Below are 21048 nucleotides of genomic sequence, written 5' to 3'. Positions count from 1 at the left end.
TTGTCCGGAAACCGACTACCGTTTCCGACCCAACGAGAATTACAAGACACCCGTGCGATCGGATACACGAAAACTTCCGTCCTACAGAAAAATTACAAGCCACCGGGCTGGGCGTGAAAAAGATGAATCGCGGCGCGCGACGACCGCTGTTTTACATGCGATACGCCGATAGACTGCATCCACGGAGGAAATAACTCCGGTATATGGCGTCGATAAAAGTTTCGTGGCGGGCATGTTAATGTAATACCAACACGCTCACAATACCAGTCGCGAGCATTCCGTGCGTTGTGTGCAACGAAAGCATAAAGACGGCAGCGAGGGGTCGAAAAAAAATGAGGTATCTGAAATTGAGATTCTATAGCCAGATCAAAATCAACTGGCCGCGCCATGCTACTTCCTCGACTGTAAATCTCGACGGTCACGACTTCTGCTTTTACGCCATGATTGCTTCTCCCTGCGGAGAACGGAAAGCGTGCGTCAGCAGGTTTGCGCGAAGAATCGAGAGACAGGTCGGGAAGAGGGGCAGAGCCAATGAAAGAGAATACCGGGGGAGTTCCCAGAATGGCCTTGAGTAGCCAATTGATTTCGTCTCGACATAATATACTGGAATCGAACATTGCGTCTAATGACATTGGTCAATCGTGACAAAGACGGGTGGTTTCGCGGTGAAAAACATTTGCAAAATATGTAAATTCTTCTCTTCGATTAACCCTTAAATGGACGATTTTTGTTTCACGTTTTAAAAAAATATATTTGTGTAATAGACATGTATTACTGTCTAGGAAAAATAAGTAAAAAAATCTAGACATGAATTTACTATACTTTTCAAAATTCGTTCAGAAATAAGAACTAGTTGTCAAAATTACAAAAAAATAAAAGAAGGTCAATTTTATCTGTGATGTTTAGTATGTTGTTTAAAAACAACATTGTCCATTTAAGAGTTAACTATCCTTTCGTGTCATTTACCTTCTTAGATTAACAACACTACCAAGTCCTTCAATGAGAGTTAACCCCTTCCCGTTTCAAAGTTATAGTTACTATCATTCTTCTTATCATCTTATATGACTCCTGCATCGTTTTAATACTGTTTGAAGTATCTCTTACTTCTCGTCTAATGGGGCCCACTGGCCCCCCTCTAGCTCGGATACCTCGGGGTTGCTAAACCCGTACTGTAGCTACAACCACCGCTACAGCTCCTGAGGGTTTTTTGTATCGTCGTTGGTAATTATCGAAACACCCAGGAACGAGGGTCGTTCGAACCATTTTGCTCAGGGCGAGGAAAGAAATATTATTGTAATCGCGACGGCACGTGCACATTTCGTGCGAAGACACGCGGTGCAGCGATTTTCCGCGCGGCAAGCTGTTCCCTTGTACCGACTTTCTCTCATCGAGATGCACCGGAATAAAATGGAGAAAAGCAGTCGATTCCGCTCGACTCCGGTTGCACAGAGGGCGGCTATTATTACAGGCTTTTGGGTCCAATAACTCTTCAGCTCTCACTTGTTGCTGTAATCGTTGCACGAGGGGCATCGCGACGTTTCCCTTTTGAGAATTTTTCACCAGGCGAATCGAAGCTAGGGAGACTGGACAAAATTGAACAGGCCGACTCGATGAACATCGGGAGTAGGATTATCTAGGCATAACTAGAATTATTAGTGATATTTGGCGCTACCGAAAACAGTGTAATCGTCATTTCTTAAATAACATTTTATAATCGGCTTTTAGAAAGTCACAGATTACTATAGAAATAGATATAGTCGCTAAGTCGCTAAATCTTATAGGTCGATAAAGCGATCTATAAGAGTACTTGACGCGATTAGATTAATTTCAACGTTGGATCATTTTGGATCGTCATTAGCTACAGTCAAGTTAATTGAATTTGAAACGATTCGTGTAATTAAAATAATAATAAAAACTTTCGAGAAATGTGGAAACGAGAAACTCGAAAAACTGTGGAACAGGTTCGCTATTTTTATTACGGTTGAATGTTGACAGGTCCATTATAACGATTAATAAAGTCATCGCGCCAGGTGGTAGAAGTGCATTCGTTTTACCCCGAGAGAGCAGGTATTTATATTTTGCACAGTAATAGATCGAAACGATTACTGGAGGAACTCGAAGCAGCGCTGGTCGTTTCCATTTTCGCTTAAATATTTAATGCGGAGCGCTGATCAGCGTGACGGGAAAAATTACTTTTTCAAAGGGGCGGTTCCGAACACCATTTCATCCCCGTAAATGCCATCAAAATTCCACAGGAGCCAGCACTCGATATCCAGTCCTCGATATCGCGATTCCAACCATCCATACAAATCGGATTTTACCAAATTGGAGTACAATTTTCACGAGCGTAGAACTAGGTTCGTGGCGCATGTGCGATGGAGAGGGAAAAAGAGCAAGAGAGGAAGACGCGTTGCGGTCGGTTGCGGATGATGAAGCGAATCAACTAACAGTGGTGGCTTACGTGCGATGCAGCCCTAAACCATTGCCCAGGGAGCATTTCCTAGAAACGCGTTAGCAACGAAACGTCTGTGCTTAGAATTTTCAAGCGCGTTGAATTACATCCCCGTCACGGAATCAATGGTACCTGAAATACGTAAGCGTCGTCGACGTCGTTATTCCGTGCGCTAGCTCGCTCCAACGGTTAAACACCTCGTGGGAATTTTAATTTATTCCGTTCGTAGTTCAACGACGGAAGAAGGATAAATTGTTCGGGAACATTCAAAGATACATTTGCAGTGAAAATTGTCGCATCTAGGAGGAAAGTTAGTCTATATACAAGGGTAACGAAGTTTATAGATGAGAAGAACATAATTTTTTAGAATAATCAATAATTTATATCATAGTGTTGCACAGTATACATTTTAATTAGTCACTCTCGTCGTAGTTGGTTCTTGAGGGGTGGTCTCAGACGGTTCAGTGGTTGTGGGAGGTGGTTCTGGAGTGTTTGTTGATGGATCTGAAGTAGGTGGTTCTGAAGTAGTGGTCGTAGTTGGTTCTGGAGTAGTGGTCGAAGTGGCCGTAGTTGGTTTTGAAGTAGTGGTCGAAGTGGTCGAGGTTGGTTCTGGAGTAGTGGTCGAAGTGGCCGTAGTTGGTTCTGAAGTAGTGGTCGAAGTGGTCGAGGTTGGTTTTGAAGTGGTGGACTCGGTAGTCGAAGGTTGCTCTGTAGTTGTGGTTGTTGTTGATGTCGTGGTTGTTGTTGGTCTCGTGGTTGTTTTTCGTGTTGTCGTTGTGGGCCTAGCTGTCGTTGGTTTCTTCATGGGTGTAGAGTAAATGAGACATTTCATTACAACTCCTATACTTGGTCTTGAAACTCCTGATACGACTATGAAGTTCGACATAAGACCTCCTCTAACACGTTTGATACCCACTGCCCATGGATTTGGAGTCGTCACACTGACGAATGAAATGATAGAACCAGGAGGGGCCGTAGCACCACATAGACCTATTTGTGGTTTTCCAAAAATTCTTGGCTGTAAAAGCAAATGTATGCATTGTATGCGTCATTGTATGCCTAAAGTTGATTTTTTACGAGCAACTTATTAATCGCAATGCATTTCTTACCTTGATGACGACTCGATTTTCTATTAACTTGTCACCTGAAACGCGTTTTCCAAGAATTAAGTTGTTTCCCCATACGCAGACGATCAGAGATAAACACGTCGCCAAGAAAATTAAGGTCCTCATGTTTGCAGATGTTTGCAGCCTCTGTGATACACTAATTGTCACGAATGTACGCTCGCCACAACGGATCTGCTATGCAGCGAAGCAAGATCACATTTATAGCTTCTCCTTATCGGACAGTGCGAACAATTCCTCGATATCTGATGGACTACGTTAACTCCAAGATTTCCACCATCGAACGACAACAACAAGTTGTGTAACGATCTTTATCTCCTTTCGAATACCTCTCACTGTTCTGGGAATAATATGAATTTTTTTAAAGGGGTGATATCAGCTCTTCAAACCGTAGAAAAACAGTTTTGTACTTCTTTGTAAGTTATTATATTTGAATTTATTTACATTAACCTAGTTAACCTCCGTTACGTTATTTAAATGCTGCGAAAGTCGCATCGCGGTTTTAGTTCAGAGGGTACTTTCATCTGGATTCGCGTTGGCTTTGCAAGTTCGGGAAGCAAGTAAATTCATTTGGTAGCGAGAATGAATCCGAGCTCGTAAATCTTTTTCGCAAAGGCATTAAGATCGCGAGTTTTCCGACTGACTGAAGGAACCGAAAAAGGACAACCAATGTTGCGTCGCGCATGGCGCGCGGATCTTGTTATTACGGTAGCACACACTCAAAGCGGTCGGTTGCATAAATCTCCGGTGAAATTAAAGTGCACGCTCGAGCATTGCGCGTGTTACAAAACGAAATTGTGTAGCCACGCGGAAGAAAAATAATTTGCGTATACCGGGTGTCGCGCGAATCCGTATTTTCCAACGTTGCGAAACGTTCCTCTTTCTCGCATAATCGGTTCTCGTTTGCCACAGTCACGGGACTGGCACAGTTCTCATTTACACGATATGTAGCGACAAGTACCGAGACAACCTTTCCATTCAATCGAAAACTTTTCCATTTTGGACTGCAGAGGAAAGTAAAATAAACCTCCCTTCTAATAAATGAACGTTTCCTTGGTTTTTTTTTTTAAACACAGATTCACTAACCGAATATTACAATCGAAGAGATTACCGTGCATTAAATTCAGCGATATTTTAGTTGAAAATGCCTATCTGCGCGTTGTCGATTAATCAAGGAACCGTATGTTTTGCCAATCAATTTTATTAGTATAGCTTGATCTGACCTAACTCGACGAAGTTATTCCACTCACACCGGAGTCAAGAATTCACGCGTGAGGTAAACAAGCATTGTATAAAACAAAAACTAATCTGCAAGCAAATGAAATTCTATCGATCGCGGGACGATCACTTTTGTGCATTGGGTTTATGCGGGCGGTAACAAACATGATATATCACCGTTATTGATTATATAACTTTGTTAACTCTTGGCAGCAACAAACTTCGAATATCCGATCGTTCTTATGTATTCATTTTATAAATCGGAAAGATATGTATGGGACCGACTGTACAAGCGTACGTACGTGTACACTTCGTCACAACCCTGAGGCATCGCGGGATCCGACCTCGCGTCGCGCTTTCGTTGATTAATTTCGAAGTCGCGGCCCTGATCGAATATTAGGACGAGTTGTGTAATGACACGTGTGCCGCGAATGTTTCCATAAACATGTCACCGTCGTGGCGAATTAGAATATCGGATATCGATCAGCGAGCATCGGTTCCGGCGTGACCGTCGAGCCAAGCGTAGATAATTAATTCAGCCCGGAATAACGTTCGCATCCAGCGGTAACTAAACGGTTTCGTTCGCTCGGGCCCGTCTCGTCGAAACAAACGCGTAGGAAAAATGGTGGTAAACGCGAAAGAAAGGTGGATATTTAGTACGACGAGGAACGTGTCTCGAATTTCAAGCGTGGACGCGATCGATGGTCATCGACTTACGATATATCTCAATCGATCGACCTACTTCTCGGGAAATTGCAGATTTCCTTGACGAATGCGACCGTATGTAAAAAAAAAATGGTATCGCGCGTGGCTCTCTGCCGATTTCGCAGGAACGCGAGTTCGAGCGCTATCCATCTCCTGGGTGCAATAAATGAGTTGGGCTACCAGTCGTCGTCCATCACGAAGCAGCGAGTTTTTAATTACCAGGCCAGGCGTAATGATGACGAACGAGACTCGCGAGCCGTATCGGATGGCGATGATATCGAAAGGACCGCTCGTCGGACTGAAGCAGCGCCGATAATTTCGCCCAATACCCCACGTCGATCGACTTTGTTCTCTTCAGAATTAATCTGTTTATTTCGGTAACGTAATTTTCTTGGTAATATCTGCGAACCGGAGATAGGCTCGACCATGCAATTGAAGGACACTCGATCGCATAACCCACGAGGCAAGGTATCTCTTTTACAACGATGACGAAAGTGTTTTTGTTTTCTCAACATTGCGGAAAAATACTTTATTTTATCTCCCCTCCAACTTCGATAACTTGCGATGCCCAGCTTCAGAATTTTATTATTTTCGTTAGTACTCGGTATTAGAAATGTAAAATATCTGCCGGTCGCGAATATGTTTGCAATTCGATTTCGAAAACAAAGATTAAGGCGAGTCCCGATTATCCTTCCTCCCCTGATTTTCCAGGTATCCTGGAAAAACGGTTAAACATTAGCCCTACGATCGGTTTGGACGACACCCTTGGTCCTTTTTATCGGCCCTCAGCCAGTGATTAGGGAACCGTGCGTGAAACGAGCGTATCGCTTAATGAAAGAAGGGATCGTCGGTCCGTAACGCGCGATTTTCTCGCATCGATCAGAGGACTTTATCCTTGCCCGTTGGGGATTGTTCTCGAGCTATGTTCATCGTGACGATGCTCGTTGAATCGATGGACGTTTGGTATCGACCAGAAATGTTCGATCCAGGCGTTCGTGGATCGCAGACTGAAAGTTCGTATTAGAGGCCACAAAAGCAGTCAATTTCTCCTACGGCAGCTAGACGTATAACTATTGTTATGTCGTTACGTCGTTTCATCCCCTTGAATGTGAAAGATCCAACGCGATTCTTCACAGAACATTCATCAAATTCTAAAATTAACGAGTCGCTAATTATATTTGACGTGCAGATCGATTGCCAAGCGTTATCGTCGCTTTTTTTTATTTCTGGCAAGTCCTATCTAGTCATCTCGAATACATTATCTGATAAAGATAAAGCCAATATAATCGATATAAATATCCATGCGTAAAGTATTGTGTTATACATTCACAATTATAAGACGTACAATTTTTTTTTAAGTAAAAATAACAATGGAATGCGAGATTGCGCTAATTCAAAAGTAATGCTTCATTGATCAATTGATTACACAATCCAAACATGTAGTTCATAACTGCTGACCAATCCCAGAGATAACAACGATTACGAATCTACAACTTCTTTCAGTAATCAACTACAAAAGTACAGAGTTATACAATTTCCGGTCAACTCTGATAGATTACTATCGATACAATAGTTCGCTTCTTGTAATCGTCGATGAGTAATTGGACAGCTTGTCGGGCAATAAAAAATTTGCAAAGTATAAATCCATCGACGCGAATAATTAGCAGTGCCAGTGGCATGCCGTCGCGTCGCATTGTGCTCGAGTAGTGAGATTTTTAATAATTGCCTCGGAAACACGTCGGATTAATGCGTTCGTTCATAATGAAAAGCTAGGTCAGAGTAGCACGGGGAAACTCGAGCCCTTTGACAATTTAGCTGTCTGCTTCTTCCTGCGAGTAAAAAGTCAAGCGCGCAATTCTCATCGCGTTACACTGTAATCGGATTAATTATATGCTTGATGTTGGATTTGCTTATCCTCCTGGCGTACGATAAAACTGCAAGTAGCTTACGTCAGATGGAGAGGAGCACTCGATTCCATAAATAAATACATGATTGCGCATCCGCAATATCGCCTCGATGAAATTGTATTATTGTCTTATCTCTGTTGAGAGACTTCTTAATTAAACTTCCGGATAATCGGTAGCCGGGGATCGATGTCTGTATAATCAGGAATTCCGATAATATGCGTTCCACGGTGACTCGAAAAACAGACGATGAATGTTGCCAAGAAAAGGGAGTACATTACGAGAGATTCGCGTACAAGGAGAGAACGCTGGAATTTAGATTCAAGTTCGAGATCTCGTTTGTCACGGAAAGTACCTCGTGGAGGTTCCTCCTGGGGACCAACAGTTCGAGGCAGCACTTTTGAACGGTTCTGGACTGACCTGGACGGATCCCTGCTACGTAGATGCTTTCGATTCCACGATCATAGAAGCAAGAATTTAGAAAGTTTGTCGCGTCACCCTAACGCGTTCGAAGATCTTGACGGGGGTTGACGAGAGCTATTATGCAAATGCGCAGTCTCTATCGGGGCGTCTGTCGAAGTTATCCGAAGTCACATTCCTCGTTAAAGAGCTTTGCCGTTATCTGCAATCATGTCGGGAACTTGATCGCTTGATCGTATTTCTTTACGATTCGCCGGTAGATCATGAGATATCTTATTCCTTCGTATCAATTTGCGAACGCGCGTAAAGTATGGACAATTGTTGCCGGAAAACGGGCATATCCCTGCGAACGTTCGTCACGGAAAAGAGAATTTCTCGCGACGCGAGTATTCGTGGACCACGCACGCGCTACTTTCCATGGAACCATTGAAATTGATCAAACGTACATGTTCGACCCGATTCCTTCCGTGCACGAGTTCGCTTGCCCGTAACCGAGACGCGTGATTTCGAGAAATACCGTAGATTATGCATCAGCGTTTCTCGTTGAATGGTTCCGTGTTCACTGATTCGTGAACCGCTATCTGGTCCACGTGACCGCACGGCCCTTGGCCGAACCTGTGGCCCGATAATAGTTCTAACCACGCAACTATATACGTGCCTATGGAAATGCGCGTACGTACGCAGTGTTCCTGAAATATTTCCGATTTCCGCTTGTTTCGTCAAATCCATCGGACGTGCCACGCGAGATACGCTCCCCTTTTTTCACGCTGTTTGCATTGTTTTTCTATCAACCTTTTTACGCGTGGACAGTCGCTGAATTTCCGTCGACGATTTTGCTTTATTCTCCGGCACGCTCGACGCGAAAATTGATTTTCGGACATTCGGGGTCCCTTTCCTTGCGGCGGCTAGCACCGAGCCACGGAACGAGCGGTTCCTTAAAAATAATCGTCACCGAAACGATCAATTTTGGAAGTCCATCGAGTCCACTCACTCAAAAGACGATGTGCAAAACAATTTACGTAAGATTCTCGTGAATACAACAATAAAAGGTTAAGGTCCGTGTCAACAATTAAGCATTTCTTCTGCTATCTCGATATTATCATTCGGGGTGTTTCAAATGGATCTTGCTCGAACCGTTTAAAAAATATTCCGCATTACTTACAAGCTGTCGTAGCTTTTTGAATGAATAGCATTACCTTCGATGCGCTGGCTACGAGGAGAAGAAAATATCTGCAACGTCGGGTTTCAGCTTACCAAGCTAGCATATCAGAGCCGAATAAATGTCCAAAGCGATCGCCTAAGAGCAACGGCGCGGGCTTCAAAGCGTTGCATCATTGATCGTTGAATACATTAGGTGTCAGCTATTTGGAATATTAGTCTTGGGGATACGGAATCTACCAACGACCCAGATAACTTAGCTGGTCGGGTCAGTTATCCTGCGGAAGCCCTAATTCGAATCTAGGTCTAGCAATCTGATCATCCCTGTGGATTACACTACTTTATTATGTTAACCGTCAGGCATCCACGAAGGTGGAGTTTCGAACGTATTCAAAGGAAAGATAATTCCTGGGAGATTTTTCTCCCTTTCGAGCGCTTCTCGAAACTTGGTCGAATCGTTTCGAGTACACCCTATAAATGTTCAAACAGCAAGGTGAATCGGTGCGCATGCATATGTATGTATATGCTGCGGTTATTATTAGATCTCGATGCATAAGGGATGGAACACGACCGGTGGCTTTCTCGCAGCCGTCTGAAATGTGCTCGAACCGAGCTTACAGGTAGACCAGCCTTCTTACGGTTGTAAAATCAATTTGCCAGAGAGAATACTCCTTGGTTCGCAGAGCTGCTTAGAATATAATTGCATGAGAGCTGAGAACACGTCCATCGCGGCAGACGAAAATTCGATCAGGCAAACTTTTAATGCGCGTCTGGTTTTTTACACCCCCCGAATACCCTCGCTTGTTGTTTCGTATCTAATTAAATCGCGAGGTCTCGTTGTTTACTCGCACGGTGGCAATGAAAACGATAAATTAAACGTATGATTGTTCACAATTCGATACGCGAGGAAAAACGCTGTGGGAATTGGATACGGGCTCGCTTAATAGCGGATCGGACGCGTAGCAGACGCGTTTCAGGTTTCGTTCGAATTCCCGCGAAATATCAGAGACGTGAGTGTGAATCGAAAACATGTAATAAAATCTAACGCGAAATTGGCTTGAAAAGCGATTGGAAATGTTGGGGGACTCGTGTTTCGGCTGGAATGCTTCGACAAATTAAACGTGTTAGCGTACAAATTAAATTTTCGCGTGTTAGAGTCAAGAGAAAGGAATATTTTACGGACGCATCGGTAATACGGTTAACAAAATTGCAGTCGTAGAAGTGAAAATCGAATACGATAACTATAATACGATTGTTGATACTCGACGCGAGAAGACTGGGATTAGTCGACGTACGAGCCAAGATGATGTCCAATTAAAGGTGTAAACGCTTCGAAGAGTATCAAAACGAGAATCATCGCGTCGATGCCACGGTCTACCGTATTTCACGAGAACGGGTGCCCCCCTCTCCCTCTCCCTTCCCGGTGGTCAATTTCATTACCGCGATATGGACAAAAAGCGTGTTTGCTTACCGTAACACGCGTATCGATCATAGCGATGGAAACCAGCGACCGAATGATGCATCGAATGCATTCGCCAGCACAGCTGACCTCGATCCGTGGGACTCAGGATTAAAGGTTCTCGTTTGGTCATCGACCGTACCCTCCGCGGGGGCAAAACAATTTTATCGAGTCCTGTCTCACCGGGAAACATTTTCCTGCATTACAGAGAGACGCCCATGGGATACGGTACAGAAAATCTTCGAGCCTTTTGCTTGAACCGATCGCTCTGTTTCCCGTTCCCAGTATTGCATTGTCCAATCTGCGCGACTCTCGTACTCGTACTTTCGCGATAGTCGTGGGCATAGAACGAACAAAAAATAGGTCGTATAGATTTGTGGAATATCCGGAACACGATGCCAGGAGTTATCAAGCGCGTTTGGGAAGGTGAGAGCAAAGCTACGCTAAACATTTGTTTCGGTTAATAGCGATAGTATCATTTACGTTTAAAGTAATTTCGTCGATCTAGAGTTTCGTCGTATTTTGCCCGGTAGAACCAGCCCCTAGAATATTTACCCACGTATATTCTATCTTCGTTTCGTGTTTTCACGTCACTTTCGCTCAACCAATCCAGGCTCTCCTGTTTCACACGTCTCGTAGAAGAGCCAATTCCAGCCAATTTCCAGTCTGCTTTCGGAATGGTATCTGCAGAGAGGAAGAGGGCAAGAGAGAGGCTTCGAGCGGCCGGCGAATCTCTTCAAAGAACAAGCGAAAATCAAGCACGCGTGTATCAATCTCGGCGAGGAGCGTCTCTTATCGTCCTACCTTTGATATCAGAAGTCCGCTCTGCATGATGTTCTCCTATCTTTGGACTTTCGCCTGAAACTTAGTCGGTGGGTCTCCTGTATGTAAGAAGCCTCCCTCCAGTTTAATATCCGAGCTTGCAGATCAAATTTCTTACGTGCTTCCGCGTTACTGACGATTCCCTATGTACACCTGCATCATATACCCTCTTGGCGTAGCAGAGAATTAAAATATTATATTTGATTTAATTGTATTTATATTATATTTGAAACAGACTGCGACGTTAAGGCTGTTCTTCGACGGCGTGCAAATTGTATTCATCCTATACAATTGATGCTACTACGAAGTGTCATCGAGATAAGAGATAGATAAATTGCAAATGATTGATTAGGTATCGCGAATATTTAGACCTCCTTCGTGCAGATGGTTCATCATGTTTGATAAGATAACAGGATCGTAGAAACTTCGTAACTGACCTCCATGCGACGAAGCTGTCGGTTCGAATTGGAAATTTCCTTTCAGTGGTACACGAATCTTTCGTATCTTATTTTCTTCAACAACCACCGAAGAAAGTGTGAAGCGATTTTATGAAATTGTATGGTATAAAATGTATTCACTTTTGTACAACAGTAAATTAAAATATCCTTTCTTCGTAACTTCGTATTTTGTGAAATCTCGCTCAACTGTTTGAAACGATCGTTTCTAGAAGAATTTCAAAGCGAATCAAGCGGAGAACAAGAACAGATTATCGCGTTGTATCGTGGACGTATAAAATATCGATTCCGTCCAAGTTTTTTCAGGAATTCGTTCAAGTTCTTACGATTACGCTTCAATAAAGATCAATAGCTTCCCCAACAACGCACAGGGACAAACCGAATGCGACGCGAACCGATATCCTCCGCTCCCCGAGAACGAAATCCCGCACAATGAAGAACCGCGTCCTCGAGCGCGCATTCTACCCTTGATTACTCCGAGCAGAAGAATTCTCGAATCACCGTCGCGGAGCAAAAAGAAGAAAACAGCGAAGAAAGAGAATAGCCCGATTCGGTCCTCTGTCATAGTGACGGGACGGTCACAAAACCGTGTGGCTTCCGTCTACGTCTCTTGAGCCGACGGCTAAACCGGAAATAAGCAATCGTCGTGATGCCTTTGCGCAGTTCCGTTCTTCGGTGAATCCCGGTGAACGTCGGACAGAGTCCGTCTCGGCATCGTACGAGGGGAAGAAGAAAGAAGGATCGGAGGATACGTTCGAGGTCGAACCTCGACGGCATAAAAATTCAACGTTCAGGCCCGTTCGTTGAAAACTCGCCTGTGCAGCTTTGTTAGGAGCATTGCGACGATCCATAACCCGTGAAATTACGAGAAGGCGACCAGCGCCCTGTAATTTCACAACTAGAGTCCTACTTAACACCGAGACACCGTGTATTTTCGCTAATCGTGTCGCGATCTCTTCGCACCGTCTGCCAAGGATAGCTAAACGATTACCAACGTCGCTCGTGACGAAGGACAATGGATCCTGCGCGATCGTTCCGGCGATCTGATAGCACAGCGACAAAATGACGGTGCTGTTACACGCGCGTCCTGACACGGGCTTCTGAAAAACGCGCGCCTCGTTCTGCACAATGGACGGCTGAGAACGACCGTTTTTGCCGGACATCCTAACGCCGTTACCGCCAACGCGAACAGTCTTAACCCTTTTTCGACCCCGATAAAAATATCGTCGACCAACCGCAGTTATATGCACCTTGGCGACCAGGATCAAGATTCTTTAGTAATATATTCCGAGAATGTTTGCATATTTTGAACTGTATTGCCGATGTTGTCAAAATCTCAAGATAGAGTCAAGATCTCGTCGAGATCATATATTCGAAATTGTCGGAAATTCGAGACTGATGTCCATGTTTCGTGATTTTTCGAGATCGAGATCGAGATCTTAGAGATTTCGTCTTGTCTCGTTTCGTCTCGTGTGCATCATTAACCGTGTTTATTTCCCAAAAATGCTTATTCGTCGAAGGGCTGAGGTACCCAAGTTTGAAAATCAAGATAAAAACTGGTTCTGCAAGGTTTTCCCTACAACCGGTAAGTGCTCTTACAAGTTACCAATTGTCCTTCGGAATAGGAATTAAACGTTCGTCGGAACATTTTTGTCAGCGCTTGAAAAATGTGCTCGCTCAAGCTATTTACCACTCCGTGTGACGACGTCGATAAACGAGTACGAAGAATCGTGAATCTATTTGCCCCGCTTTAAAAAGTTCCGTAGCCTCGAATCGCTTCGCTTCGATTGCTTTTCTTCGAAATCGAACGGCGATGAATACCTTGGTTCGTTTTTAAACCGTCACCGCTGACATGCATTATCTATCAGGAATTAAATCCACAACGGCGTTTTTCGTGTTCTTTGTTATTGCCCTAACGACCAAGCCTCTCGATAAGCAGTAACATCCGATGGTAAAATTAAGAATTACGATTTAAATAAATGAAATATCCGTAGAACTGTATCGTTACTCGGATACGTGTGTCAATAAAGTTGTATGTTCAGTCGTTCGACTGAAAACATCGATAAGTACTGATTTAAATGTCTGTTGATAGTCGATAGCAAATTCTATGAAAAGTAAGATAAATAAGAGCGTAAGAATCCAGGTACAGCTAAAAATACTGTTGTCAAAACCTAATCTCAGACATATTTTCAATGTAGACATTATCCAAAGAAAAATATGTTTGTTATTACCATTAGTGGACTTATATCGCTTTTCGAACTTTCTCGAACTCTATCTTGCAACGACCCAGCGATCGACACCACTAATAACGTTAATGCAGTTTGAGAGTTTCAGTTGACTCTTTTACGTCTAATCGATACGCTAAAGATAAACGAAACTAAAACTAACGGCTTAATGCACTGTTTGCTTTCGTTTTTCGTTAAAATAAGTAAGAACGTACAAACTTCTCTTAACGTCGAGGCAAAGCAATATAGCCGCGAGGCTTGCTCCGCTCGACTTCTTTAACGCGATAGAGTTTCTTTTTTTGTTCGATTTGCTTTCCAGCGAAATAAGAAGCGAATTTTCAAATGGTAATGTCTTCGAAACAGCGGAACTAATCTTGGAGTTTAATATTTAATTAAAAGTGCTGGAATTGTCGATTGCAAAGTCTATTCCTACTACGTTATACTAATACAGCTTCAAATTGATGTATCTAGACTCCCGACTTTGACCAATATCTGCTGATAAAGTATATCTAAACTCGCGTACTCCCTACATATTACATTGTTCTCTCTACGGCATGCTAAGCAAAAACGCGTAATATTGACGTAATTCCGTCATTTATAAACATTAAATGTCAGTTCCACGTCTCTGGATAGATCCATGGTATCGGAGTTCGATCCCATGCAACAAGTTTCCCGTGTTCCATTGTAACGCGTTCACTGTCGCACGAAATCACCAGAATTTCGTACGAAGTTTCGACTATTTTTCTGCAACGAATTTTCGGACAAGCACGGAACTCTCGCGATAAAAGTGTGTCACTCGCAATAGATCCTCGACTGACAAGGCCAGACAAGAATAGAGGCGCGTAGATGTTTCCGATTTATCAGAGGCACCGCGATCAACATGTTGACCTACTATTTACCGCGTCGTATAATAAAGGAATTTCTCGACGACACCACCAGAGCCTCTAAAAAGCGTGTTGCGAAACTAAATATGTCGTTCCAATTTTCTTACTTCTTCGTCGAGTGGTAACAAAATTCCTTTATGACCACCTAGATCGTAACTCGTGATGCTTCGTTGGTGTAACAATATCGTTGTTATTTTATTCGTACATTTGTCTTTCCATTTAATATTTTCCAACCCCTTCAGCTAGTTCACTCTGCATGGTGCACCAATGCAGGAAACGAAAGAACGCGTTCACCGTGTTTTCATTGGGCCACGGACTAATCTAGAATCCATATTTCATGAAATTTTGCGATTGGGTACGAGAGGAAGGGTTTTTAGCTGCGGTCCACTGAGAAACACGGCTCGGAAAATATGCGGCAAGATAGGCTGTCGCGGTGCCAACCGCAAAACGAGAGACGCTCCAAGACGTCATTTTTATAAAAGTGAAAAAAATAAAAAACGATTTTCTAGTTGAATACTTGTACAAGAAATTAATGTACTTCAATGTAAATAAAATCTTGCTATTTCTTCAATAAAAATTCTTGAAACAGTCTCAAAATTCGGGTGGACAAAGTAGTGTAACCCCTTAACTTGGTTATTTTATGTGTACAACGAAGACGATCAATGAAATAAATACGCATTTAAAAAGACTGTTATCTTGTTAAACAAAATGTACCGGTGATAGATTAAGCGAGCCTTGTTTGATAAGAACACATTCGTTTTATTATCTCCTTTATTATTGAGATGATCAACCTAGAATAGATTTCAAGCCACCGAATCTAGAACGAATCTCAAGTTTCTGTAATATCGTATTTTGACGTAGCAGCATCAAGTGCAACGACGAAATTGCTTCGATGGAAACCGAACAATTCATAGAATGGCGAGTATTTGCAGTTAAATCCGCCCTAGTGTATAAGCGGCGCTCTAAGCTGGTCTAAACCGAGAACACTGCGATACTCTTGACTTTTCCCTGTTCCACTAAACCGAAAACACTTAGTTTATGTTCCACAATTTCCGATAGCCGATGAAACAAGTTCGCGGAACAGCAATTACGTTTAACGAATGTAGAACGTGTGAGCTAGATATCTCTCGCCGTAGAAGAAACGTTATTACCTTCGGCGAGATAATATTGTACAGTTAAAATTTAGACGGTGTTTGCTTTTGCTCATCGCTCCATTTCCGCGAAGTTGTATCCGAAACCCTTTGTCTCTATTCCGAGGATTTTCGAGCGTTGTCGAAGCAAGATCCTGAAACAGCAATTACAGTTAACGAACACGTGATTCGCGCTTCACCCTCCGCGGCGGAACTTAATTGCTACTTAACCGCGATAAGTATCCATCGTGCGCGCTCGTCGCGTGGGCGGTCGTCTAATATCAGAGCACACACGAAGCGTGACAAATCCCAGATTACCTTCGGGGGCCGAACAATACGGGCGGGATAGGTAGAAAGCGGAACCGAGCTGTTAATTTCCTGTTGCGGAACCAAACAGGCTGCAGACCCGGGAGAAACAAAGGCTCGCGGGGGATCTTTGCCTCGGTGCCTCCAAGCTTTCGCCCTCGAATCGAATCCCCCCTCGTCGAAGCCAAAACGGATGGGCTGACTTCTATTTTCTTTCGCGCCCGCACGTTGTAGTTTACGCTAAGACGTCTTTTATTGGAACACTCGTTATCCTAATACTGAACTTCATCCTCAAGCCGACTCACCCGATAGCAATAAGAACGACCACTGGTATCGTACGAATACGAATAACGTTTATTTTAATTTCATTCTTGTTCCAATATACTTATATATGCGTGCACGTAATCCAAAACTCTATAGTAATCATATATACATATTTGTTTAAATCGAAAAAGTCTCAGGCGAGCTGGTACGTAACACTTACATCGCCATTAAGGCGATGCCTGTAGCTTGTTGGGGCCCACTGGCCCCTCTATACATACAGAGTTCGGGTACCTCGGGGTTGCTAGACCCGTACTGTAGCTGCGATCAACCATAGCTACAGCTCCTGAGGGTGTGTATTCGTACCGTATCGTGTCGCGAGCTTTTAATGTAGAGAAGACACATCTTCAGACTTTAATAAACTCTCAATGTCCTCTATCGTTATTCGACGAAATAAAATTTAATCTGTCCAAACCATGCACATTTTCCACGTTGCTTTATTCCCGCGGAACACAATCGGGAGTCCATTAGCGTCCTTACCGGTGTCGAATTTATCGCGGCCGCGATGGCGGTTCGTGCTTTTCGTTCGATTAAAAACCGCCGAGGAAAACTCGTGCGGGTGTTCGGCGGTTTGTAACGTTTCATCGCTCGTAACGCTATACGGCTCGAAATGGAACGAGGGAATTTGTCGAAGGCGAGCCCTACGCGTTGCGCGCGATCCAATAGGCTCCGCGCATTGTCGAATCGCTTTCTACCTACATGGTGTCCCTTCCTTATTGAAAACAATCGGATATACTTTGTTCGAGCGATCTTTGTGAGTTTTGATAGAGAATATCGTCGATGAAAAATTCGATTAAAATAGTCGAAAGGTTACTCTTGCCGCCTATATTCTTCAAATTGTTGAAGCAACGAAATAATTCTATACTTTTACTTTCAATTCACAATTAGCCGCAAGTGTGTATTCATTCTGTAGATGAAAATCGCCTTTAGACGAGCAGTTCGTTATATTTCTTCCACCATTTGGTAACACTCGCTTCAGGACACCCTGTACAGTTTCCAACGCGGTTTCCAATCTTCGTAGATCGAATTATCAAATTTCGGCTGCGATATCGTTCTCGGAGACGCGAACTGCATTCCACAGCTCCAATTTATTTAACGCGACCTCGAACCCATGGCTCGAAAAGCCACTCCGCAATCAGGGGCGATCATCCTTCGCCGGAATCGTGAAAGAACTCCTAAAGAACCGAAGCCAAAAACGAGCCCGCGTTACGTGCTCGTTCCCGAAGCATGTAATCCACGCTCACGGGAAAGCTCACGTTCCACGTGCTCGTTCCCTTTTGCCGTTGGTCGCTACTTGCGATACCACCGGCGCGGTTTCAGCGGGCTAATTAACGAAAGCACAAGGTCTAGACTCCCAAGGGGTCACCAAGACCGGCAAAACCGAGGAAGCAGTCTGTTGGTCGCTTTGAAGCGTCTGCGACTCCGTACCATTTTGCTGAGCTGGGCGTTAACGCGCCACGATGATGGTTCGCTGGCCCTCTTGTAAACCTAAATTGAACTTTTGCTCGGACACGAGCGAGGAAGTCTCAAACGTTGCCTCGTACAATGTTTCGCATCGTTTGGAATGTTTGCTAGGGAAAACGATGAATGCGAATGATATACGCGATTCTCGAAGACAAACGATTCGAAACGACGGATGAAAAGTCGAAAATGTTTACCGCTGGTGTTTCTACCCTAAATCGAAAGGGTAAAGATGCACGGGGTCACGCAGGGGGCAGAATTCAGGCGTTGAGGTAGTTTTTTCGTGGCAGAGTCACGTTCAAAAATATAATTGGAAACTTTCGTAAAAGTACAGCATTTCTCCTCTCTCACACGTCCATAATGTATTAAATGATTTATAATTTTGGTTTTTCTAACATATCGAATTTTCAGCATGATTCATATTTCATCAAATAACAATCAAGTGAAGTCTTGTTAAAATCCTCCGTTAAATAAATTCACGGAGCAACAGCCTTAATGCCCTAGGAAAGATACGAAGAGGACTCGAACCGATTCGAGCGACGAGGGTAATGAGAAATTGCTCTAAAAGTCTGGATGGGTAGTCTCTAATCGACTGTCTACCTCAACATCGGGAAAAATGGGAAGAAAAAGAGGACGTCTTGCGAAACGAACCATCGAAGATTTTGTAGCTTCGATTTGCTTTTTAGATTTGCAAACATTCGCTCTCGAGATGACTATTTTTATTGTAAATATTAGAAAGACGTTCCTATTCGACGACGCGTTTCTTATCATCCTCTTGCTCGGGGAATCGAAAGTTCGATCAATTTCGAGTCGCGTAACAGTGCTCGGATTTTTCTACCGTCTGAAATCTAGGTCGAACCTCTTATCGAGTTTTTTTCCTGGGGCTGGCGGAATTGAAATATTTTACCCGGCGCTGAACATCGTTCCGATCGTGGATCGCGAGCGTTTCTCCCGCGTAAGAGGATTTCAGGGACCGAACTACTGTACGAGAGCCTTAATTACAAACGTTTCAATATGACCGCAGTATTTTCTCGAATCGAAAGGACCGATCATGGAAATCGCTTCTCGCTTCTTGGACTGCTGCTTTTCCTTATGGCAACGGGATGTCCTTACGATAAGATCCGCGAAAAGGATTCCACCGAAGGTTTAATTAAATCGCTAAAATTCAATCGTGTTCCCAACCTATCCCAGTCGATACGTCATGGATGTTTACGATCCACGCGCGATTCAATTCGAACCACACGACGAATTATGCACCCAATTACATAATTACGCGATATTTCGTCTGTTTAATTAATATTTCAGGAAAGGTACTCATCCAATTATTTCAAATTTTATCGGTTCGAATAAAGTTGACCGTTTCACCGAGTAAAATTATATCTGCAACTATCGCGAGCAATTTCCGCGGAATAATTACGGTTTAATCGGTAACTCCAACCGGGGAAAACTTTTCGCAACGGATTCTTTTCCAGAGTGCTCTTCTGCCGAGTCTGCTCTCTCGTGTTCTCGCTTAGCCATCGATTCCTGAGTCGTACAGACCTTTTGTCTGACGTGGGGGACATTGTGCTCCCAAAAAGGAAGCCAAATAAACTGTATATACACACAGGGTGGATCTGAAACGTATAAATTGGAGTGACGTTGCATTCTGTGTTGGTCTCTTTTAAAATAATATCGACCAGTTGCTTTTATCGTCTCCAAGTATTTAATAACAAACAGTGATGGAGTATTTTTAGAAAAATTCTTAGTTCTCGATTGAATCTGGTTCGAGTTATCGTGCCCATTGCTAAACCATTTATTTTTAAGACGCTCCACTAAGTCGTTTGCCAAGATGTCATTTTTGTAAAAACGATTTTCCAGTTGCATACTTATACAATCCACTAATGTACTTCAATGTAAATAAAACCTTTTATTTCTTCAATACAAGTTCTTGAAAAAGCCTGAAAATTCGGGTGGGTAAAGTGGTATAACCCCTTAAATGCGAGGAAGCGCTTCAACGTCTCGCGAAATGTTTCGTCGTTTAGCGGAAAGTTCCTTGGGTTCCTGTGGAGATTCGGAAAGAATCGCGTGCATTATCTGCGTGTTTCTGGCCATCTGTCTTGCGAATACGCGTCGTAACTGCAGACCGCGCGATGCCTTCTGTCGCATACGAATGTTATTACGTTTCGCGGAACCATTTGTCGCCGGAACCCCTTATCGGTCGGTTCGTGCATACGGCAACGGTTGCTAGCTCTTTTATAAATAATACGAAATCGCGAACGACCGGCTCGAATGAAAATGTTCGATCGAGAAGCACCATGTTGTACCACGAGACATTTCGATAAGCGTGCACGCGGTCGTTCGTCGAAATCACTCCGCGAGCAATATTGTCGCTGGTTCTCCCAATAGAGGAACTTTTTAATCTTTCCGCGGCGAGAACGAGCAGATGCTTTCAGGCTTTTTGTTCGAGTCGACGACGGCCCTCTTTGGAGCTCTCGTCCAACCGATCGACCAGCGAATTTCTACTCCTCACGACGGAACTTTCGCTCGAGAGACTTCCAACAGCGGTCTTCGATTCCCCGGCCCGTCCACGGTAGACGGTCCACCCTCCTCTGCTTCCAGCGTATTAACGACGGGTTAACCGAGATAGAGTTCACGCTTTTTTCCCCAGCACCGTTGAGCAGAGTCGAGCGCAAGAAATCCGACATCGTCTCTCCTCTCTCGCCACGAGTTTTAAACGCCCAACGCCGGAGTCGCTGCTTCCTTCTCGAATCCGTCTTCTGCTCGTGGATCTCGAGAGGACTCTCTCACGGCGCAGAAAACCGATATAAAAGAGAAAAGAGAATTTGCTTGGTAAAGGATGGCTCCAACGGCTCGTCAAAGACTCTTGGTTCCCCTTCGCGGCGGACGGAAGCCGGCTTCCTGACAGCGTGCTCGCGTTCTTTAATCCGCAAATTAATTCGAAAGCTTCCCGTGAAGTCTTGTTCCTCGGTATTTTCGCCTCAGCATTTACACGACGGGGAAGTTT

General features: G+C 43.8%; 1 protein-coding gene across 1 annotated transcript; it reads right to left on the bottom strand.

The window, feature by feature from the left end:
- Positions 1-2861: 2861 nt before the first annotated feature.
- On the bottom strand, positions 2862-3774 carry LOC128895808 (salivary glue protein Sgs-3-like). Its single transcript, XM_054158736.1, has 2 exons — positions 3562-3774; positions 2862-3470 (listed from the first exon to the last, which is right to left on the bottom strand). Exons 1-2 carry the CDS (start codon positions 3682-3684, stop codon positions 2862-2864), a joined length of 732 nt encoding a protein of 243 aa, XP_054014711.1. The 5' UTR covers positions 3685-3774.
- Between the last annotated feature and the right edge of the window lie 17274 nt (positions 3775-21048).

Source organism: Hylaeus anthracinus, unplaced genomic scaffold (genome assembly GCF_026225885.1).
Source record: "Hylaeus anthracinus isolate JK02 unplaced genomic scaffold, UHH_iyHylAnth1.0_haploid 5, whole genome shotgun sequence".
Taxonomy (NCBI): Eukaryota; Metazoa; Arthropoda; class Insecta; order Hymenoptera; family Colletidae; genus Hylaeus; species Hylaeus anthracinus.
Note: the sequence above shows the minus strand (reverse complement) of the source record. Positions and strands in the feature narration are given on the sequence as shown.